This window comes from Canis aureus, chromosome 12 (assembly GCF_053574225.1).
Source record: "Canis aureus isolate CA01 chromosome 12, VMU_Caureus_v.1.0, whole genome shotgun sequence".
In the NCBI taxonomy this organism is placed as follows: Eukaryota; Metazoa; Chordata; class Mammalia; order Carnivora; family Canidae; genus Canis; species Canis aureus.
In genome coordinates this window covers 58,685,125-58,709,371 of record NC_135622.1, presented here as the reverse complement: position 1 = coordinate 58,709,371, position 24,247 = coordinate 58,685,125, and the positions used below count along the sequence as shown (strand labels likewise).

The window sequence follows — 24,247 nt, the reverse complement described above, 5'->3', positions numbered from 1 at the left end:
GAGATAGATCTGGGTTCAAGTTCAGACTCTTCCAGTTGCCAGTTGTGTGCACTTGGCTGAGATACCCCTTTTCTCACTTTACTCAGCACTAAATTCTGGATAACAATACTTTTCTACTTCAGAGGGTTATGGGGAGGGCTTACTGAGATAATCCACAGGGAGATACCTGACAGACAACTGGTTGAGTAAATGCTAACTGCTTAACAGATGATATTATAGTTAATACATGGAAAGTGGTGAGGGCTTTGGCATCAAGATGGGATTTACATGGGGGTTGAGTAGGAAGAGTGGGAGAAATGGATGAATCGTAGAATGAGTTAAGGGAATAAAAAACCATGTATCTGTTAACCCATGCTTTTTTTTTTTTTTTTTTTTTTTGCTTATTTTCTTTTTTAACCAGTTTGTTGTCTTGGCAGCAGGTCAGCACATAGCTATGTTTTAAAATATTTGCCTGGTGATCACTTTCTCTGGGTAAAGTAATTATTGTGCACAGTTTTAGCAAAGTCTGCTGCTCAACCACTAGATGGAATCTGTGTTTTTGGAAATAACGGGAAAAAATAAGTAGTTGTGGCATAACTCTGAAAAATGAGCTTCTCCCCCCCCCCTTTTTTGGGGGGGGTGTTATTTCTGTCTCCATTTCTTTGAGTCTCTAGGAACTTTGAAGTATTCTCAAAATAGGAAAAAATTGTCTACATACTTGGAATATTCATGTTTATAGTTAAACCCTCCCATAGAGCACCATCCTTTCTGTCTTGCTTATCTGGTGGCTTTGTTAGATACGTAGTTTTAAAAATAAATTTGATGTCGACTCGCAAGTATTAAAATTTAATCTACTTCCTTCCGGGGCCATAATTCTCTACTCTGTTGTCCTTGGTTACCTTGGAAATCTCATTGCTGTCACAAGCACAGGGTTCTGACTGCAGGGGTAAAATGAGCATCTGGGCTACACCAATTCCCAAGGGGCCTTGCTGTCCTTGGGGCCAGATGTCCCTCCCAGCAGTTGGGAACCTGGCCCATGTGCCTTTTAGGCAAGAGTGTGTTTTGGAATCTTAGCTCTTTATGAACAGGCCTCTTCCAAATCCCAGACGAACAGATCTTGGATTTGTTGTCAGAACAACATCATCTTTTTGGCCACGCATTTGTGTTTTTGGAAATGAGGTTCTGTGGTCACACAAGACCACCTTATTTATGCTGTGTTCTGAAATCTGGACTGATGTGCTTGGAAATTTTTGAGTCATTTAAGGAGGAAATGATCTTCTCTTGTTATGTAAGTCCCCCCCCACCCCCCACCCCGCCTTCCCACAATTCAGTTTCCCTCTTTCTTGTGATTAACAGTAAAACCACTAATGGTACTCCTGGTAGATTCCAGGCTCGGTCATGCAGTTTTTATTGAGTCCTGTTGTGTGCTAAGTGGCGGGAATAGAATACCAAGTGGAGTAAGTTCTGTCTTTGAAAGAAGCTACAGCTTGAGTGGGAGAGATAGGCATCCTATAAACAAATCCGTGCAATAAACCAAGTCAGTGTGAGCGCTGCGGCTCTAAGATCATCCAGAACCACAGATGCCCAAGGATGGCAGCGGTCAGGTGTACCTGGGGCTGTGGTTAGGAGGGCTTTGTGTAGTGATGTGTGATTGCATCGTGAGGGCAAGGTAGTCATTTGTGGGTTCCACATGCTTGTTAGCCACTGAAGTCTCAAAAGTCTTCTGTGTCTGCCTCCCTGCTTTAGATAAATATTGATCCACTCCTGAGGTGGTGGCCAACTAGGCCTCTGATCAGATTTTCATAGTGTCCAACCTACAGAGGGCTGCTCAGGCCAAGAATTTGGAGGGATCTTAATTCTTCTCTTACCCTCCACGTTTCTAGGCATTGCTGCCTTTCCTCATGGAGCATATGCCTTCTAGTCCTGTACTCACATGGTAGTCTAAGATTAAAAATTCAGTTTCTCCACTGTACTAGCTAACGTTCAAGTGCTCAGTAGCCACGTATGTTTTGGATGGTATAGATTTAGAACATTTTTATCCCTGTGGAAAGTTCTGTTGGGCAGTGCTGTTTTAGACCCTTGCAACTCAAAGTGGGGTCCACTGACCAGCAGCTTTGGCACCACCTGGCAGCTTGTCAGAACCGCAGAATCTTAGATCCCACCTTAGACCTACTGAAACTGAGTCTACAGTTTAATATCATCCCCAGGTGCATTATATGCATATTAAAGTTTGAGAAGCACTGTTCTAGGAGTGTGAATCCTGGCTGCGCATTAGAATCACTTGGCCCTGGGGGATTTTGTAGAAACACAAATGCCTGATCCACTCCCTGGGACTCTGATTTACTGGTTTGGGTGAGGCCTGGAGTGCTGGCATTTTTGAGAGCTTCTCCCCAGTTGGGGTTGGTGATCCCTTCAGTAAAGAGATAATCATCTAGTGCAACATCAGGTATTGGTAAGTGATAAGCGATAAGAAAAGTTGCCTAGAACTAGATTGGGAGACAGATCAGGAAAGGTCTCTCTGCAGAGGTGACAGTAGAGCAGAACCCAGAATGCAGTGAAGAAGCCAGGGAAGAGTTGGAATGGAAGAACAGCGTGGAAGAGGCCAGAAGATGGCAATGGGCTAGGGTATTTAAGGACAGGAAGAAGGAGGTGGGCAAGGTGGGCAGGATGGGGGCGGGCAGGTCACACGGGCCTCTGTGGTCTTGGGAGAGGATTGGACCTAACTCTGATGAGTTGGGAAGCTATCAGTGGGTTTGAGCAGGGAAGAACATGATCTGATTTACATTTTACAGATGTCACGGAAATTGTTCTAGCAAGGCAAGAGAGGAGAGCGGGAGACTTGGGGCCATCCAGACAAGAGGGTCTTGACCTTTAGTGGGGGCAGAGGAGCCGTCTGGTGAAGATGGTGTTGGGGTGCTGGGGAGAGGCGAGCAGAACTGAGGCCCTGCCCCACGAGGCGGCAGTCAAGCCCGGTTCACCCAGGGGACTGGAGAAGGGACCTCCGGTGCCTGTGTAGTGGAGCTGAAGCTCTCTGCTGCTGCTTTGTATCACCTCAAAGCCAACTGTGTGCTGCACAGCCTCACTAGTTCTAGAACTTCTGTTAGGACCGATCCTGAATATTTATTTTGTTTCACAGCAGACTGAGATCCAGCGATGGAGACCTGGGCAGGAGGGACATGTTTGCTTCTCTCCTCTGCTGTTTCTAGGCAGGGGTTAGCTGGTGACACTTTTATGTCTGGGTCAGATGCCTGAGATCCTGTCCCTGATTAAGCTCCCCAAACACTCCTCTTTCCCTACTAAAGAGAGGTGCTGAGTTTACCTCGTCACTATCCTGCCTCCTTTGCTTATGCTTTCACATGTTGTATGGCCTTAAAGCAGTTGCCAGGACCCTTCCAGGCACTTGTGTACCATTATCATTTTATCATATGAATGATGTTGGAATAAATGGGCCATTAACTAGAACTGGAACACTTGGGCTATATTTTTTATTTGTATTTGGTTTTGTTGAGTTTATTGGTTTATAAATGTCTGTCATGGGCACCTACCAGTATGTTGTCTCTGCCAGGTGCCAGGGCTATAAAAGTGGACAGGGCTAGCTCCTTCCCTAGGAACCACTTATACTCTCATCTTTTTTGTGCAATTATAGTTTATTTTTATAGCCTTACTTGTGCCATGGACCCCTCTGACATTCTGAGGAAGGTGGTGGACCTTATTCAGAAAGATGTTTTAGTGCATCAGATACAGTACAGAGGAAGTGAAAGGTAACGAAATATATTAAAATACAGTTAGCAAAATATTTGAAAAATCTGTCATACCAATATATGCTATTTTACTAAGACATTAAATATCAACAGTTGGCAGTGGGTCTGATAATAAATAATTTTGAGGTGCCAATGAGTATAAGCAATACCGTGAGATATTTCAAACTCTGAAGTTATATTAACATACCTTTTATTGGAGTCACAGATGCTGCTAATATTACTATGGTGTCTTACATTCATAAATGAAGAAAATACTAAATTTCAGTAAGGGACTAATGAAATACAGGTGTGATTCTTTCTTCCAATCCAGGTTTATGGACCCTTTGAATTCAGACAAAGAATTCTAGGCTTGGTGGTAAGATTCTTTCAGTTCATTGATTTTGGAGTGAGTGATTGACTCTGTAACAATGCTCTTTAAAAAGGCTTTGCAGTTATTATACTGTCATTGTCGTGAGTTGGTTCTTAGGATCTAGCTGAGAAGTATTATACCCAAAGCTGGTGTTAAAATGATCAAGTGGTAAAGATGTTTGGAGGAACTGGGGTGGTGGGTAGAGCTGCCAGTTGTGGTTTGGCAGCCATGGTGCTCTCTGCATTTTTTCAGGGTCAGGGTTTGGCAGCCTCTCATACAGTCCCATCAGTTCATTCACGCACTTACCCATGCCTTGGAGTTCAGCAGAACGGTGAATGCATCTCTGAATCCTGTACTTAGGACCCTGAGCAGGGCTGCCTCTCTGCAAGCCAGTCCTCCTGTTTTTACCCTTCCTGTTTTGCTAGCATGTTACTCACTATCCTTGACTCTGTATGGCAGGCTTGTTTGTGAAGCTGTAGTACGTTTTCAGGACCTTCTGCCCAGAGTTTTAATTTTAAGGGAAACTTCCCAGAATCTTGTTTTTGGTGAGATTACATTGAAATGATGCTGCTGTTGTAGGAATGTGTTTGGGATATCCACAGTGTGCTGGAGTGTTAGTTGGTCACTTCTTTTTCCCTCTTGTCTTTCTAGCCTTTATGAGGTGCTCACCATGTGCCCGACATGCTTTAAGTTCTCTCTATATGCTATTACCTTGTTTCATTATTATGAAAACCCTACACGGTTCAGAGGACCTCAGCCACTTTGCCAGGATCACAAAACTAGGAAGCGGTAGGAGCAGGATTCAAACTCAGGCATTGTATGTATGTATGTATGTATGTATTTATTTATTTATTTATTTATTATAGCCACACAGAGAGAGAGAGAGGCAGAGACACAGGCAGAGGGAGAAGCAGGCTCCATGCACCGGGAGCCCGATGTGGGATTCGATCCCGGGTCTCCAGGATCGCGCCCTGGGCCAAAGGCAGGCGCCAAACCGCTGCGCCACCCAGGGATCCCCAAACTCAGGCATTTCAACACAAGAGTCTGCCCTTTTAGCAGTCAATTGCCTGTATATAACCTGGGCCAGAGAAGGCCCTCAGTGTTGATGGCTGCATGGCCAGCAGGACCCCCTCCCCTTAGTGTTGGGGAGTAGCTTCTGGGAAGCCCTTGCTGTTCTGCTTCCTCTCTGTCCTTGTGCTGCAGAAATGGTTTCTCTTCCTTGGCTTCGCTGCTCTGCTGACATGCCCAGCCGTGCAGAGCCGAGTGGCCCAGGGCATTGCTCACACCCTGGCAGGAGGCCTGTCCTACTAACGGTGTTACTAATGATGTCATCTTTCCACTTGATCCTGGAGATGGCTTTGTCAATTTGATTTTATACACAGATGCTGTCAGTAAAATCAGGTGGCTGATGAAGATTGCTCCCTCTAATGATGAATTTCTGTGTCTTTTAGGATTCTATCAAGGTGATCAGGATTTGGAGGCCTCTTTCTTTAGCTTCCCAGAAGAAATCACATTCTTATTTTAGTTTTTTTTTTAAGATTTATTTATTTATTTATTTATTTATTTATTTATTTATTTATTCATTCATTCATTCATTCATTCATGAGAAACACAGAGAGAGAGAGGCAGAGACACAGGCAGAGGGAGAAGCAGGCTCCATGCAAGGAGCCCGATGTAGGACTTGATCCCGGGTCTCCAGGGTCACACCCTGGGCTGCAGGCGGCACTAAACCGCTGTGCCACCGGGGCTGCCCTTAGTATTTTTTTTTTAAGATTTTATTTATTTATTCATAAGAGAGAGAGAGAGAGAGAGACAGGAAGAGGGAGAAGCAGGCTCCGTGCAAGGAGCCCGACGTGGAACTCAATCCTGGGCCTCCAGGATCACACCCTGGGTTGAAGGCGGCGCTAAACCACTGAGCCACCCCAGCTGCCCATTTTAGTATTTTTTTTAAACTACCTGCAACAATAGCTGACATTTCTTTGAGTTGAGCCTTAATTGTGTATTAAGGACGTACACAATGTTTTAAATTGATGATTGAGTCCTTTCAGTGATCCTTTGAGGTAGATCCTGTTCTATCTTACAGTTGAGGAAGTCAGGACGCAGACAAGTTAAGTTACATGACTGTGGCTCTGCCATCCCACACCAGCAGTTGACGGAACCAGTCCTCTCAGCCATGCTGACATCAGCCCTGCTATCCTGGCCCTTATTTGTCTTGGTCCTTGAACCACCTGATGTCTCCTGCTGGCATCTCTGTTCCTCTGTAGGTATCTCTGTGGGTCTCTTTAGCACACGTGGATAATTGTAGACATTCTGTAGGCCAGTTCCCATTGTTGCTGACTTAGAGAATGTGTGATTGCCCAGATAGGGCCATCAGACACTAACCCCTCGGGGAGGTGCTTAGCATGAGAGGTGTGTATTAAGTGACCTTGACTGCCTTGAAGTGAGTTAAACGGAGAGATCTGGTTTCCTTGGAGCCAAGGGACTGAGAATACTGTCACAGCTGTGTGTAAGGGATTCCACGGCCAGTTCAGCAGTGATCAGACCCATACAGATTTCTTTGTCAGCAAATCTGTGTGGTTTTTGTTTTGTTTGTTTTTTTTTAGAAAGTTGATTTTTAAAAAAAATTTATTTACTTGTTCATGAGAGACAGAGAGAGGCACAGACACAGGCAGAGGACAAGCAGGCTCCATGCAGGGAGCCTGACGTGGGACTTGATCCCAGGTCTCCAGGATCACACCCTGGGCTGAAGGCGGTGCTAAACCACTGAGCCACCTGGGCTGCCCAGCAAATCTGTGTTTTGAGAGAAGGCCACTGGAGGGTGAATCACAAATGTGGCATGTCCAGGCAGACTCCAGGAGTCAGTTCCCTTTTGCCAGTTAGGGGACTTTTTGGGAGAGATTCTGAGAGGAACAAGGAGTCTTGAGTCCTGTGCTGTATTTATTCCTCTGTTAGCCCTGACCTGTTGCTAACCAGCTCATGGATCTTGGGCTGGTGTTTTCTGGTCCAGCCTCAGTGGCCTCATTTGTAGAATGAAGAGCAGGATGAGATGAACTGCAGGGCTTCTCCAGCTCTTAACATTCCGTGTCTACAGTTGTCTGCAACACAAATCACCTGCCTTTTTTTCTGATCATTTCCTCTACTCTCTTTCTCTTAGCTATTCATACTCCTACTTTCCAAGAGGTTATAAGTGAAAATAAGCTTCACCTCTTCCATTCCCCCTTTAAAGAGTCCCTTCCCCAGAAGATCACTGGAGTCAGCAGAGTGGTTGTTGGTACTTGAGCTGGAATTGTCATTGAGTGCAGTTCTAGTTCAAGTTTGGGACAAGTGGGGCAGTGTTGTTTGCCATCCATCTCTCCTTGGAGCAGTTCTTAGGTCTTTGCTACATGTCTTGGTCTCTTGAGTCTATTTCTGTGGTGCTTTGTTTTGCTGGTGAAAAGCAGGTTGTGTTACTGAAAATATGATCACAGGGTTTTGTGATCATTAAATAATCTGGACTGCTGAACTTGAAGTAGATACTGATCTTTTGATATCAAGGTTCTCATAGCTTTTCCCTAGGTTTGGGGAAAGCCAATATTTTCCTCATTGGAAGCTCTGCCCTTGATTATGAAGCTCTGTGGATTGGGTTGTGTTAATATGGTAGAGTGGAAAGATCACCCACCAAAGAGTTAGAAGAGGTGATTCTAGCTCTAATTTGGTCTCCACTTTGCTATATAATCTTGGGCCAGTCACTACCCTGAACGTCTAAAATGAGGGGTTTGCATTAGATGGTCGCTGACTTCTCTCTCCAGCCTGAAAAGACCATGGATTTTGTATCACATATATTGGGTTTGAAAAGGTTCTAGAAAAAATGATGGGAATAAAAGTCAACAGGAAATTACTAATTTGTAGTCCTGAAAAGAAAGTGTAGCTTCTGAATTATATTTCCAACTTGAGTTTTTTTAAAAAAAGACCTTTCGGTGGCTTCCTGGAGTGCTTATTTGTTGTTGTTTTAAATTGAGATAGGATTCACATACCATAAAATTCACCTTTTTAAACTAATTCATTGATTTTTAATTTAATTTAACTTAAATTTTAAAGATTTTATTTATTCTTGAGAGACACAGAGAGAGAGAGGTAGAGACATAGGCAGAGGGAGAAGCAGGCTCCATGCAGGGAGCCTGAGGTAGGACTCCATCCTGGGACTCCAGGATCATGCCCTGACCCAAAGGCAGGCACCCAACTGCTGAGCCACCCAAGTGTCCCTGATTTTTACTTTTATTCACAAAGTTGTGTGGCCTCCACTGTCCAATTCCAGAACATTTTCATCACATCAAAGAAACACCGTGTACCCATTAGTAGCTACTCTTGATTTCCCTTTTTATCAGACAACCACTAATTTATTTTCTATCTCTGTGGATTTGCTTATTGCAGACATTTCATGTAATGGGATTCATCCAGTATATGGCCTTTTGTCTTTCGCTTCCTTCACATGGCATAATATTTTTGAGGTTCAGTCTATACTTCATTCCTTTTTCTGACTGAGTAATACTTCATTGTATAGATTTATGACATCTTTATCCATTCATTGATTGATGAACATTTGGGTTGTTTCTACTTTTTGGCTATAGTAAATAATGTTGCTGTGAATATTCTTTTTTTTTATTTTATTTATTTATGATAGTCACATAGAGAGAGAGAGAGGCAGAGACACAGGCAGAGGGAGAAGCAGGCTCCATGCACCGGGAGCCCGACGTGGGATTCGATCCGGGGTCTCCAGGATCGCGCCCTGGGCCAAAGGCAGGCGCCAAACTGCTGCGCCACCCAGGGATCCCTTGCTGTGAATATTCTTGTACAAGTTTTTGAGCAGACATGTTTTCTCTTAGGTATATACCTAGGTGTGGAATTTCTGGGTCACATGGCAACCCTATGTTGAACTTTTTGAGGAACCACCAGACTACTCTTCATAGAGGCTGCACTACTTTACATTTCTCACCAGCAGCATACAGGGTTCCCATTTCTCCACACCCTTGTCAACGCTTTTTATTGTCTGTTTGTTTTTGTTGTTGTTTTTTGGATTATAACCATCCTCGAGCAATGAACTGGTATCTCATGGGCTTCATTTGAATTTTCCTGATGGATAATTTATGGTCCTGAGCATTGTCTCATGTGCCTATGGCCATTTGTATATTTTCTTTAGAGAAATACCTCTTGAGATCCTTTGCCCAGTTTTAAAATGGGATATTTGTCTTTACTGTCAAATTGTAAGACTACTTCATATATTATAGAAACTAGACTCTTAACAAATATGTGATTTGCACACACTTTCTCCCATTTTGTGAACTTTTTATCCACTTGATGGTATCATTTGAAGCACAGGAGTTTTTAATTTTACTAAAGTCCAGAATACCTATTTTTTCTTTCATTGTTTATGCTTTTGGTGTCGTATCTAAGAAACTATTGCCTAAATTAAGGTCACAAAGATTTATACGTATATTTTCTTAAGAGGATTTTATAGTTTTAGCCCTTACATTGAAGTCCTTGATACATTTTGAGTTAGTTTTTGCATATGATGTGAGGTAGGGATTTGACTTCTTTCTTTTGCATGTGAATATCCAGTTGTCCCAACACCATTTGTTTAAAAGGATTCTTTCTCCATTGAATTCTCTGAGCACCCTTTTTAAAAATTATTTGTTCTTTGATGGGTTTATTACTAGACCTTGAGTTCTATTCTAGTAATCGGTAGTAATAATACACAGTCTTGATTACTGTAGGCTTATGGTAATTTTTGAAATTAGGAAGCCTGAGTCCTTTGACTTTATTCTTTTCCAAAATTGGCTATTCAGGGTCCCTTGCCATTACCATGTGAATTTTAGGATCAACTTGTCCATTTTTGCCAAAAGGCCAGCTGGGATTTTGTTGGGAGTTGCATTCAATCTGCAGATCAATTTTGGAAGTATAGACATCTTAACAACTCCTTTTAACATCTTCTAGTCTTTACCTTGGGATGTTTTTCATTTATTTAAGCCTCTAATTTCTTTTAACAATATTTTGCAGTTTTCACTGTACAAATCTTACACTTCTTTTGTCAGATTAATTACTGAGTGTTTTATTCTTTTGATGCTATTGTAAATGGAATTGCTTTCTTAATTTCATTTCTGGATCATTGATTACTAATGCACAGAAATATAATTAACTTTTGTATATTGATCTTGAAGTTATTGATCTTTTGTATATTGATATTGAAGTTTGTCTTGATGAACTTCTTAGTTTTCATGGATGTGTGTTGTGCATGTCTGTGCTCCTTAGGATTGTTTGTATTAAGATAATATCTGCAAATAGAGATCGTTTTATTTCTTCCTTAACAATCTGGGTGTCTTTTATGTCTTTGTATTGCCTAGTTGCTAGATCAATTCTTAATCATCTTTAAATGCCAAGTGGGTTGTACAGAGTAGGGGCTTAATTACTTTATGGGATGACTGACTTTAGGATTAAGAAAACAGTTTGTATTTGTGGCCAAAATTGCTTATATTTAGTTTGTTTTGTTCCTTCTCATCTGGGCCCTGAAAATACTAAGGAAACTGGAAGATCTGCCTGCTTGGTCTCTAGTTGCAAAGTAAGTTAAAAACCTCGCTTGGGTTAGTAAGTGGGTTTCAGATATCTGCCTCATTCAGCCTGGATGTTTAGTAGTCACCTGGGAGGTTTACAGCCCAGGGGACTGACCTTGTCTGTTTCTGCAGCAGCAGATTCTGAACAACCCATTGTTTTTGCTGGTTAATGTGGCTTTTTGGTTGCTCCTTTCTATAAGCATCATCTTGATTTGTTCACCATGGAGACCACTCATTTTTTGACAAAAGGTAATTGTTGAGATTCCTGGTTTTCTTCTCACCTTGTAAATCTCTTTTTTGGCAAATAGGAATTAGGTGTGTTTACTACTGGAACTGCTGGGCTGTCAGAACCTGTAGCTTTTCTTTGTCTTGGTTGTGGCTTGCCAGGTCGCAGGCTTTTGATTTGGAAGAGGTCCTGCTTGATTGTTTGCCAACCCACAGTGAAGGAGGCAGAATGGCTCTTCGCCTCTTTCATCTTCCCCTCTTCCCTCCTCCACACTCCTGTCTCTGTCTTTTCCTTGGGGACCAAGTTTCTTACGCTGCAATTTAGGTGATGTCCAAAGCTTAACATTCTCCTCCTCTTCTTCTCCGTTGCTTTCTCTTTTACCTTCACTACTTCTTTATATTTCCAGACCCTCAGGGCCTTATGTTTTCTTTTTAAAAGAGGATATTCTAGCCAGAAGGGACTCCAGAGGGAAGCTTTAATTTGGGATTTCCAGCCGAGGCCTGCCCTCCCACATCTCTGCAGACCCACTGGTAAGCGGCTGCTTTGGTGATGACGTTTAAAGTTGGCCTTCTTTCCTGCCATGCTGCCTCCATTTTCCAGAACTGCCTTTATTCTATCTTTTAAAAAATGATTTATCATCTTCTGTGGCAATGTGAAAGGAGTGTAATTGTTGAAATGCACAGTTTTTTTCTTCATGGTCAGAGCAAAATAAAGGAGGCTTGATCTTACGACAAAATTGATTTAGTCATAGCTAATATGAAATCTCTTAAGGGCTCCTGTTTTATTTGCTCTTTTAATTTATGAACTACCTTGCATCCCTTGAGCATCTGTGCACAAAGCCAGAGAGCCTGCAACGTCACATTCTGGGCTTTGTTTCTGCCCCTGATACAAGGTGAGCTGTTACAGGGTTCTGACACTTTGCCAGATTTTGGTTTGGATTAGGGAGTAGAGTATCAGCAAATGAGAGTTACTGTTTTTTCCAAAGGAAAATGTACCATTAGGTTGAATAATGAAAGCTGGGGACCATAGGGCTTGCATTAGAACCAGGAAGTACACAAAAAACCCCCAGTTAATAGTAAAGTAGCTACTAGGAAGCCCATTTTGTTTCTCTGTAGGTCAGGATCATGTCATCCTCAAGGTTCTAGAAAAGATCATATAGTAAAATAGAAATAGCAGAGACCAGTGCTCAACCGCTGAGGCCAGTGGAAGGGAGGAAAAGGGAATTAGACTCTTGCAGAAAGTTGTCCCTGAGGCCATAACACTATGGCAGAGCCTGTTTAAGAAGGGTCCAGATGTGTGCCCCCTGCTGTGGTGGAGGGAAGCAGGCCCTCCACTGAGGAGAATTTGCATGAAAATAGCTTTTGGGTTTTGTGGTGTAATTTTGATGAGCTTTAGTTTACTGAGAAATTAATTCATGTAGAACAACCCCTTTCCGTGGTGTTGGCCCAAGTGAGGCCTTTGGTGTAGCTTCCTGGATGGAGTTTGGACTGTGGAGAAATCAGTTTCTGGGACATATGTAAGGACAGCCCTTGGCCCTCAGATGTCTGCTATTAAAGAGTGTGAAGAGGGAGAGAATGAGCCGTGTGGTTTCCTATCTGACCTCAGAGTATTTTGGCACTTCCTTTTTGGGTTGAAGTAGCTTCCAAATCTGGAGTTCCCCCTGCCTGCAGTGACTAGTTTCCATGGTGGACCTTCATATCAGACCGTACCTGGGATGAGGAGTGGGTCTTTGAACCCACAGCAGCCAACATGTTTCTCAGCACGCAGTTTGAAGAAAGTGTTGAATGTGAGGTAATTTTTTTGATTTTGTGATTTTGTATCTGTCCCTTCAAAAGGCTTTCTGTGTGTTTAGAAATAAATTTCTTTTTATTTGCAAAATCAAGATTCTCATGCCATCCTTCGAAACAGGAAGATCTTTTTAAGAGTCACCAAGATCTCTGCTCTATAAAGCATCCCACTTAATACCTAATTTCTTTGTTGAAAAGTATATATATATATATATATATATATATATAATATTTTATTTATGAGACACACACACACACACACACACACAGAGGCAGGTAGAGACAGGCTGAGGGAGAAGCAGGCTCCATGCAGGGAGCCCGACGTGGGACTCAATCCCAGGTCTCCAGGATCGCACCCCAGGCTGAAGGCTAAATCACTAAGCCACAGGGGCTACTCTGAAAAGTATATTAATCATGTCTTTTCTTTTGTAAACCTTCCCCTCATCCCCAGTCCATCAGGACCATTTTCTTCTTTGAATTTTATGTATGTATGTATTTGAGAGAGATAGTGACAGAGTGAGCACAAGCAGGGGGGAAGGGACAGAGGGAGAGGGAGAAGCAGGCTCCCAGCTGAGCAGGGAGCCCCATGAACGACTGGATCCCAGGACGCCCGGATCATGACCTAAGCCGAAGGCAGACGCTTAACCAATTGAGCCACCCAGGCACCCCACTTCTCTGAATTTTTAAAGCAGTACTCTCTGACTCACTTGTTGGTTCTTTTTTATCCAACTGTCCACTTACCTATCTGTTTATCCTTTGATCCATCTTTTGATCCATCAGTCGATCAATCCATCTGTCTGTCCATCCCTGGGACCGACCTGGGATGTCTCACGTGCCAAAGCATAAAGTGTTCTGCAGCAGTAGAGAGTGTGCTGGTGCACGGCACATGTGGCCGCTTCCTGTATGCTGAGGGTGGTGGTCCTTGCTTCCCTCTTCAGTGCTCACAGGCTTTGAGAGTAAGAATCTCATCAAAGGAGTAGGACAACAGGGTGTAGCTTGAGGCATTGTGGAAGTTAGAACAAAGCAATTTGGGTTCAGGGGCACAGAGCTTGTTTTTGTATGCAAAAAAACAAAACAAAAAACTAAAAATGGAGTTCATAGTTTAGCAAGTGTTGTAAAAACCCAAAAATCTAAAGGCTATTCAGCAGAGACTATATATGTGCCTTGTTAGGCCTAAAATATTTATTTACTATCTGGCTGTTTATAGAGAAAGTTTTCCCACCTCTCGGTGTATAGAATCTGTCCTAACCTGGACAGAATGTTGCATGTAGTGAGCTTAAAAGTTGCTTAGTCTAGGGATGCCTGGGTGGCTTAGTGGTTGAATACCTTTGGCTCTGGTCATGGTCTCTTGGAGTCCCGGAATCAAGTCCCGGATTGGGTTCCCCACGGGGAGCCTGCTTCTCCTTCTGCCTATGTCTCTGCCTCTCTCTGTGTGTCTCTCTTGAATAAATAAATAAAATCTTAGGAAAAAAAAAAGCTGTTTAGCCTAGTGGTCCACATATTACATGAGCCCCTATTTTGAACATCTCTGCTTGCTGCAGTGTTGAGGTCTGTGCTACCTGTGGAAGCATCCTTTTCTATCCAGGGTTATAGGGAGGAGGCTTTTGAGTAAGGGAGTGAGATGAACAGAGCTGGGCTTCAGGAAGACCAATCTGACATGGGATGGGAGGGTGAGGAGGACCCAAGGCAAGGGGGCCCAATAGGGAAGCACTGGCCACTGCCCAAGAAGGTGGTCATTGGGGTCTGAAATAGTGCAGTGGGAAATCCAAGGAAGGGACATAGCTGCAGGGGAGTAAAACAGCGGCCACCTGTTTGTCAGACCTGTCTGTGGACTTGGCCATCACTCAGAGTTGGTTGGTTTGATTGGTGGTTTAGGCCTTTGTTTTTCCTTCATTAAATACATAGATCATCTGCTCTGTACCAGGCCCTGGGCTCCACAGAGTTCATGCCTTGAAGGTATTCATGAGCTAGAGGGAAGGAGAAATAAGGATTGTACCAGGGAGGGGATGAGGGAAACTCTGGGGAGGAGGTGGCAGCAGATGAGCTCCTTGAAGGCGGACTTTGTTTCGCGCATGTATGTCTTACCCCAGTGCCTTGCACGCAATAGGGACTCAGAGGTTGAGTATTTGATCTCTGGCAGCAGGTCACGTATTTAGAGTAATAATGCTGTATGTGAGAAGTGAACATTACACCAAAAATATTAGAGATACAATCTTGTCTCTACCTTTAAGGAACTGACCACTTAAAAAGAACAGACCAGTCATGAATTTATTCAACCATGAACTTACTCATTCAATACTTACTTATCTGAGGCGCATAATATACCTACATTCGTATATGCCTAGTAATCACCAGTGTATGTACAAAGGGAGCAGGGTCACCTTCCTTAGCCATACAGGACGCTTAGGTCTGCCTCCTGCCCTCTTGAGCTTTTTTTCCTCCAAATACCTTTTGCCTCATTTCTTGGTGTCCTGCCGCCTGTTGAAGGGCAATAGTAAAAGGGAGATGGGTGGAGTAAGCTGTGCTAAAGATATTCTGAACTCTGGCCTCTGCTGGGTTCTCCCTGCTACTGCAGGAGGGGTCATCCTGCTTCACTTTTCTGTCTTCTCATACTGGGCTGTTAGACCGGGCGGGGGCGGGGCGGGGGGGGCATGTCTGAGTGGAAGGGCAGACTCAAGGAATAGGTTATAGGCAGCCTGGAAAAAACCCAAAGAAATCTGTTTCCCACCTACTCACATGTCAGCAATCCATATATCGGGCTCTTCCCTTACCTGGCATCACCTGGGTATGCTCTCCATCTGGATGCTCCCTGGCCAGCTCTCAGCCTGGGGTTGAGAAGTGCCTTGGTTTAGAGAGAGATTGTAGGCTGAGCACCCCTTGGCCTGACGGAGGCATGGAGGATGGGCTGGGACAGGGTAATTGTCAGCAGAGCCCAGCCCAAAGGGAGAAAGGAGAGGAATTTGATGTGCAAACCAAGGCAGGATGCTTGAGAGAGTCCTGTGTCTTGGGGACAGTCAGACAGCAGAGGATTTCCTCCCCTCTGTGGTTCTGTAATCCTACTCCTCTATCTTCTAAGTCTTTCTCCAGCCATGCTGTGCTAAAGAGATTTCCATTCATCACAATAGGCTCCTTCAGCTGCACCTCTTACAATGTTGGGCACCTCACCTTGGCTGCACCCTTTAGCCCTTTGTTGTAAGGGTGTGTGCTCGCCGTGAGGACAGTGTTGGTGTTTTCCCGTGTCCTGCAGTGCCAGGGACCCAGACCCTCTCTAAATGTCTTTGGATGATTAATCTCTTATAAAACAAGTGTACCATTCACACTGTGGACCTGTTTCCTGTGTTTGTGTTCCTATTTCCTGAATCCAAACTGCAAACTCCTGAGAACAGGAGCTCTTAAAAAAACAAAAACAAAAAAACCCTCTTATTTTTATTTATACTTAATTTTTTTCAAACCATAGTTTGGATGGGACAAATCTTATGCCCATTTTGCAGCTGAGCAAACAGCCTCCCAGAGGTTTAATGGCTTCATAAAATAAGATACTTAGTTTGGTAGTGGTCATGAGATTTGAACAAGGATTTACAGCCCTTGTGAATGATCTTTCTGTTACCCAGAACCATCTGAGCAGCTGAGAGCTGCTCAATAATCATTCTTTTGAGTTAAAAAGAAAATGTATGGGTATAATATTGAGGAGTGCATGTGCATATGCATAGATTCCCTAAGCTTAGGAACCTCATTGCCCTGTCTTTTTATTTTAAAAGAGGTTGAAAATTTTGTACATGCACTATTAGTTATATGTTACTGTCTTTAGAAATGACTGGAGAGGACAGATACTTTAGAAATATTTGCACATTACATCAGAAGAGAATTAATAATAACGGTTACTATTAATACTAGTGGTATTAGCTGTTCCGGGAAAAGATACTGTTTATTCGTAATAACCAGATAATAGCAGCAAGATTGGAGAAGAAAGCTCAGATGACATTATAAATGTGGGTGTAATTATAATTTAAGGGAAGTTGGGGGGGGAATCTTTAAATAAAGGTTTTAAAAGCTCCCAAATTTTAGTGTAAGGAATAATTTATGTCCTGTCTGTGACAGGAGGTACTCTGGCCATATAACCATGAGAAGGCATCAATCTTGAATTATTTATCATTGGAATGAAATACCCTTTCATTCAAAGGGTATTTGAAAAAAGAAAGAATCATATCTTTCTCTAGTGTTAAAAGTGTTTCTTTCTGTCATGTGTCATAGTGAATATTCTGGTTACATAGCATATTTCCTTTTTTTACATTCCTCCTACTCACTTGGTTATCCTTAAGAAGAGAAGGGGATTCTAGGTGGTAGCTAAGTGGCACCCAGTCTTTGAGTCTGTGTCACTGTTTTTATGATTTTCTCATTCCTTTTGATTGCTTTGTTTTGATGTTTGATTGCAGATCTCTTTCTTTATGGAAAGGTGATTGGGTGGCTGCAGGAGAAATGAGCCCATCTTGAGGCTGATGGTGCATTTCTGTTATGCTGGACAAAGTAGATGGTGCTCTTCCTCTAAGCAGAGTTCATCTGTGAATGACAACTGAATGGTCTCTTTCCATCTTTCCAGCTGGCTGTCACATGGGCAGAAAAACCACTGGTGCCATTTCAACATTGAATTTCTCAGAATCCCAAGGGACAACAGAATGTGTATGTGAGTTAGCACACCCAAATGCAAATTATGTCTATTGGTACCTAATATATGTAAATTTATGCTGCTCAGTTGACAAAGACACCATGAGTGGTACCTAAATAGTGGTGCTCTGTAACTAAAATTTCCGTTTTAGTGCCACAATAACGAAGTGCATCAGTAGTCGTTTCCTGATGAATTTCTGTGACATTTCCAGCAGCTCCAAATACCCCCATGGGGCTACAGCTCCAGAGGTGGAAGATTTCTGGCACCTTTTGGAGCGAGTGCTGCCTAGCTCCCTGCTAATGGCCGTGACTATTCCTGGTGTGGGAATGCCTGATTAAGGACAGGCTGTCAAGATGACTTGGCAAGGAGAGGAGTCTTAGTAAGAATTTGAGGGCGTTGAGACCAGGAAGGGAGTACTTTGGAAGGAAAGTTATCTTGGGCTTCTCAGGATTGTGTCCCTCTTTGCCCCCTGGGTCATCACATCTCACATTCAGGGAAAAAGACTCCAAGCAGGTTGAGAGATGGAAGGGCTTCATCAGCAGAGTTTGCTGAGGGGTAGGCAGCGTGCATAAGGTGAGTGCACTGGAGGTGATCCTGTGTGCGCTGGGCTTTGCCGTTGCCCCGGGTAGTTGGCAGTGGGCCGGACTTCACTCAGCCGCAACTGCAGGGGTGTTACCTGCACCTTTGTTGTCTTCACTTCTGAATTTCCTTGGGCCTTGATGGAGGAGTCTCCCCATCTGTTGATAACCCACCTGAATACTGTCTCTAGCTCGTGTTGAGCTGGGCACTGGGGGCAGCTGCGAAAGAGGTCAGAGATGTGAGCACCCTCCTGGGTGTGCTGCTAGCCTGGGGGAGAGGCCCAGCTCCTTTCTGGAGAGGAGAGTGGGACCAGCGTGGCTAGCATTGCTTCCTGCCAGAGCCTGAACCTTTACTGGACCAGGAAGCACAAGCAGGCAGGGGTAGCCAGGAACAAGGCCTGCCACACCAAAAACCAGTCAGGGAGATTTGTTGAGTAAGTGATGAACAAATGATTGCAAAGAGAGTAGGAAAGAGCCTGGTAGGAAGGGTCAGGGTACCTGAGCCTGGGCAAGAGAGTTGCCTGAAGAAAGGTAAGAAAGTGCAGGGCCAGGGTGCCTGGGTGACTCAGTTGGTTGAGCATCTGACTCTTGGTTTCAGCTCAGGTCATGGTCTCAGGGTCGTGAGATTGAGCCCCATGGCAAGCTTCCTGCTCAGTGGGGAGTCTGCTCCCCCCTTCCCTCACGTGCTCACTTGGCTGTCTCTCAAATAAATAAATAAAATCTTAAGAAGAAAGAAAGTAAGCAAGTGCAGGGCCTGGTGGGGAGGGCTGTGTGCACTGTGTTCACCTCTTCAACTGGACAGGGGAGGTGTTGGGGCCTTTCATCTGAGTGTGTGGAGTGAGGAGAGATACTCACCAAGCTCTAAGAGGAAAGGAAGGCGTTGTTTGGGAACAGCTTCATGATTTTCCAAGAAGAGATTATTGCGTTTACTTATTTTTACATCATTCATTGGAGCTCTGCGTATCCTGTGCAGGCACCGGGGCGCTTACTAATGTGAATAAAGAGAGCGTCCTGAATTTCTAGGAGTTGACAGTTTTGCGGTGTAAACAGATGCGTAAACAAACAATTAGGGTATGGTTTGATAAATGCGGCAAGAGACCGAGGCGGTTGCTATGGCAACGTCAAGTCGCTCATAACAACGCGCGTGGCAGTGAACAGGCTTGTTTGCCCAGGGTCTTGTGGAGAACCTGATGGACCAGTGATGCTGACATGGTACAGATGTGCCGCTGTGTACCTGGGTCAGCCCCGACCCTGGTGAACAGGTTTACCACGCAGGAGTGTTACAGAAGTTTCTGGAACCAGCAAGAAAAACCTGTGCTGTGACTGGTTCCCCAGAGCGCAGTCCTGTGATCAGACTGCAAGCAGCTCTCCCTGGGTAGACGCAGCCTCATGAAGCAGGGGTGGGAGGGGTGGAGGGCAGCCTCTGCACGTGGACCTGGCTTCTGCTGAGAGCCAGCTTGCTAAATATAGCACCTGCATCTCCTGAGCTCCTTGGTAGAGAGGATGCATCTCCTGAGCTCCTTGGTGAAGAGGACGTTCCTTGTTTTCTTTCTGGGCTGGGAGCAAAGGCGGGTCTGGGGCAAGGAGAGGGAAGGTCGTCAGGGAAACATCTGCATTTTCTGATCACTGAAGCAGCCTTCTCAGATCAGCCAGGATCTGTGCGGGTTCTGATGAGAACAGATGCCAAGGCGGCAGCAGTGTCTGGGACAGCTACAAGGGCCCCGTGGCCCCATGCAGAGCCTGGTTGTCGGTGCCACAAGCACAGGGCCACAGGGTTTTGTGGGACTGGGGAGTTGTGGTGTGTGAGGAAGGCCCTTGGCATGTCCCATGCGCTGGGGCTTCTTGCCTTCTGACAGAGGGGGGATTGCTGCCCAGGCTCGGGTTGGTCTGTGGTTATATGTTGGTCACTTTCCCTGAGCCACTTCCTTCCTTCTCCTTCGTATGCCAGCAGGGGCAAGAGGGTTTCCTCTTCCTGCCAGCAGGATCCTTGGGTGCCATTTCTGCCTATGAGAAGGCTGTTCTGGCACAAATCTGCCCCTCAGCTCTCTGGGCAGAACTCGTCCCCTCCTGGAAGCCGCTGACCATCTCCTTTTGACTACTGCCAGGGTTTTCAGGCTCTGCATCTTGTCCTGCACTCTGACTTGCCCTTCCTCAACTTTGCTCTGACTTCAGCCCGGAGGGACTTGCTTGGGAACTTTGATGAAGTCACATCTAGTTTTGAGCCTCGGTTTTAATGGGTGTCTAGGGTGGTGGTGGTAGCCTGGGCTTTATTATGTCATGGAATAGGCCTGCCACTTGCTTAGCGAATGCCAAGAAATGGCTTTTACTTGTATGACAAGACTGCCTCCATTGGGAGGCCCAGGCTCTGCCCAGTACTCCTGTTCAGACACTTGGCTGCCTGCCCACTTTATCGAGGACACCTGCCCTCACTCCCCACCCCTGCCCTGCTTTTGTCCATTCCTCCTCCCCGACCTGTCTGAGGGCCATGTTCTTGCTCTTAGGTGCTCCTAAAGCAAGAGGCCTGCCTTTCTGGCTGGCCTTTGGTTGTCCCTGACATCTGTTGCCTGTATCCCCAACTCCTGCTGATGGGCCCCTCCTGCCTCATGCTGCAGATGCTCTATGGAGGTTTTCTGCACGTTAACATTTTTTTTTTTTAAGATTTTATTTATTTATTCATGAGAGACAGAGAGAGAGAGAGACAGGCAGGCAGAGACACAGGCAGAAGGAGAAGCAGGCTCCATGTAGGGAACCCGATACGGGACTTGATCCTGGGACTCCAGGATCATGCCCTGCCAAAGGCAGGCGCTAAACCACTGAGCCACCCAGGGATCCCCGGCACGTTAACTTCTTGCCCGGTCTTAGCATCTCAGCCATCATTGGGAGTGGGTCAGGGAAGGGGTTGGTTTTTGTCTTCTAGCAGCCTTGCCTTTTCCTGCTTCACAGGAAAGTTGGAGAGGCTGTGTGCAGCACCGTCTAAACTGGACTGGTGCTCCTTTGGAAAGTGCTCTGTGAAACAACATGGCTTGCCTCCAGTTGGTTAACTAGTCCTCCAACCTCTCTTGCTCAGACTCCTCTCCATTCCTACAGTGGCAGTGGATACCGGTCATTTCTCAGCTCAGTTATCCAATGGCCTCCACGCCAGCTGCAGTCACAGAGCTCATCCTAAAACAAAGACGTGGCCTTTAAATTTAGAGCTTCAAACTCACTGTGACTTTACGTTTGGCTCATGACCAGACTCTGGCCCCTGCTTGCCTCTCCAACCCATCCCCATTCTCTCCACCAGCCACACAACATAATCACCCTGCCCCGTACCACTGTCTTTTTATGAATGTTACTCCTCTGCCGGTCGAGTCACTTCCTTTTCATCTTGTCTCTGCCTGTCCTATAAAGTTCAGCTGGAGCATCTTTGGAGGCTGTGTTAGCCGCCTCCTGGCTTCACACAGCCTCCGTGGCACCTCTCTCAGGGCTGGTGATCAGCACGTGCACTGTCCCATCAACCCCATCTCCATCAGCCTGTGGCCTTCCTGAGCACAGAGACCTGCACTTAGGAATCACTGAAAGAGTTAAGGTTGCTGGTGCTCTGTGAATACCACCCTCGTGTCCTGAGAGGGTCTTCTCTGACCTAAATGCTCCTGCCTTCCTCTGCTGCAGCCATGCTGCATCCTGGCTGCTCTGCACACACGACTGTGTGCTTGGCTGTTCCTTCTGTCCAGAGTTCTCTGCTTTCCTGCCAGGTAATCCACGTGGCTCACTCCTTTTCCCTCTTTCAAACATCACCTTCTCAAGAGGCCTGCACTGATCATGGTTTACACCAGTTCCCTGACCCTCCCTTCCCCACCTCTTAATCTAATAAATTCTTTAATTGTTGCAGCTGTAGTTTCTCTCTCCCCCTTACCCACATTAGATCATAAGCTTCAAGGGGGCAGGAATTTTTAATCAGTACCTAAAATTGTGCCTGATGCATAATTCATGTTTGTTGAATGAACAAAAGTGGCCAGCAGGTATAGCTTAGATTGTGGGGAGTGGCCCATGGTGTTCCAGAAATAGTGATATTGCTGGATAATAGAAATCTTGTTTCTTTGGTCAAAGGGAAGGGAAGAGATTTGATTTTAGAGGGTAGTGATTGAAAAGTTGAATTAGTGAGTGTAGATCCCTTAAAAAAGTTAAGAGTTGGGTTGAATTGCTCCATCCCTTGGGAACAGCACTTGTGACCTGTGTAGAGGGGTTGAGATTGCCTTACTGCTCTAAAGGAAGGAATTCCAGGGTGAGATGTGGACTAGCCACAGTCTTGTTCTGCTCCAGCAGAGCTCTGAGGATCACCTGTATATTTCTAGATTGCTATTTATTATGAATGGACAATGTTGCCAATCTGCTTATTTATTTTTTTACTCAGTGGGAACAAAGTAGTTCCATAGCAGAGAGATTCAGAGCTGTGGCTTTGAAACTGTGTGAGTCATCTAATTATTATTCACGATGGCTGGGAGTTTAACCGGCAGGGGTTGCTTTGGTGATCGTGATCAATGTCCATGTGAAAATTATAAGGGAGATGGGTGTTATGTTGGGACTCTGAAGAGTCTCTCAGATAGTAAGGGAGTTGAGAAGCCATGGTTACCTCCTGCCCTGTCACCCTGTTTTCCTGTTTGGAATATTGTCTTGTTAATGTCGGGGTCTCCAAAAGAGCGTAGTCAGGATGGATGTCCGGATTGTAAGGTTACTTGATGAGAGGCTATTATGTGTTTTTTTTGTAGGTTTTTCTTTTGCAGGCCCTGGTAGTTCTTTAGTGTTTCTAAACTCTTTTCGGAGACAGCTTTTTATAAATTCTTCAGATTTCATTCTTTAGAAACACCTCTAAAAGCTGTGTGGTGACCCGGGACCGATATGCTTTTTCAGGAGTGCAGGGATGAATGAGAAATTGTCCGGTCCCAGGAGGAATTTGTTATTCCTCAGCCTGTGCAGTGACTATAGCATCTGTGTTGAAGCCAGTTGGATCAGGACTCAAACACTGATTTCAGTCAGTTAATACTTGCATGACCTTGGGCAGGTAGGCCTGTTGACTTTTATTTAACAAACTCTTACATAACACTTACTATGTGCCAGGCACTAAGCGCTTAACACAAGTTAGATGTATTTAATCCTTAATGACAACTCTGTGGTAAGGTACTGGTGTCATCCATGTTCAAGGAAGAGGAAACTGGGACACAGATTAAAGTAGCTTTCCCAGGATCGCTGAGCTGGGTAGAGTAAAGCCAGAATTTCAACCCTGGGCACTCAGGCTCTTGAGTTCATGCTTTCATCATGATACTATGTATCTGCCTATCAGCTTTCTCCCTTGAGCCTCCTAAATCCATAAAATGGGAGAGCTGATAATCATACTGCCTGGGCAGAGGATTGGTGTGGGAATTAAATGAGAAAACTCACATGGGACATTTAGCCTAGAGCTTGTCTCATGGAGAGGGCTCATGGCAACTGGCACTGCTACTGTGGTCTAGTGGAGGGAGATAAGATGGTGCACAAATTGGGGATCCCTGGGTGGCACAGCGGTTTGGCGCCTGCCTTTGGCCCAGGGCGTGATCCTGGAGACCCGGGATCGAGTCCCACGTCAGGCTCCAGGTGCATGGAGCCTGCTTCTCCCTCTGCCTATGTCTCTGCCTCTCTCTCTCCCTCTATATGACTATCATAAATAAATTTAAAAAAACATTAAAAAAATGGTGCACAAATTACGCTAATACAAGGTAACATGTGCTAAGCGTCCTTACAGGGCACTGATAACAGATTACTTCTGGGGGCACTAGGATGCCTTTATGTAGGCGGAGGGGAGGACAGGCGAGGCGCAACAGGGGACTGACTCCCCATTGGATAGATCCAGGAGCTGGGGCTCTAACGGGTTAAAAAGCTAGGGTTTGACTAGATGGGTAGGTATGACAAGGTGCAGAAAGATGGATTTGTTCTGGGGTGTAGTGGGTTGTACTTTCAAGGTGAGCCAGGAGATGGAGTGAAATGAAAGGCCTGGCAACCACCGTGAGGTCAGGTCATACAGGGCCCAGCTACCCCACTTCCGGCCTTTTGCATGGTTAATTAGCTTTGCATATTGTCTTTTTGTTCTCTCCCTTTAGAAATTTTCTCCCACACCTTCCTTCCAGCAGATTTTTAGAAATACCCGATTTTTCATGACTCACTGATTGGACACATCCTGTTTGGGGAAGTGTTGAGAGAAGAATTTCAGAGTGGTGTGAAATGTACTCCTGATGATGAATGGGGCTGGGGGGGAGGGGGGAGATGGCCCTGCTCTTCTGCTTACCCCAGGAACACCCACCGCCCCC

General features: G+C 45.0%; 1 protein-coding gene across 7 annotated transcripts in view; it reads left to right on the top strand.

The window, feature by feature from the left end:
* Positions 1 to 24,247, top strand: part of ASAP2 (ArfGAP with SH3 domain, ankyrin repeat and PH domain 2) — a 173,475-nt gene that overhangs the window by 2,993 nt on the left and 146,235 nt on the right. Inside the window, exon 1 of one of the 7 annotated variants that reach the window (XM_077844171.1) lies at positions 956 to 1,267. The exons of 5 other annotated variants lie outside the window; for them this stretch is intronic. In XM_077844171.1, the coding sequence (XP_077700297.1) occupies positions 1,154 to 1,267 (114 nt within the window). In that variant the 5' untranslated portion in view covers positions 956 to 1,153. Of the gene's footprint in view, positions 1 to 955; positions 1,268 to 17,279; positions 17,364 to 24,247 lie in introns of those variants that run through there. One more of the 7 variants, XM_077844172.1, reaches the window with a different exon arrangement.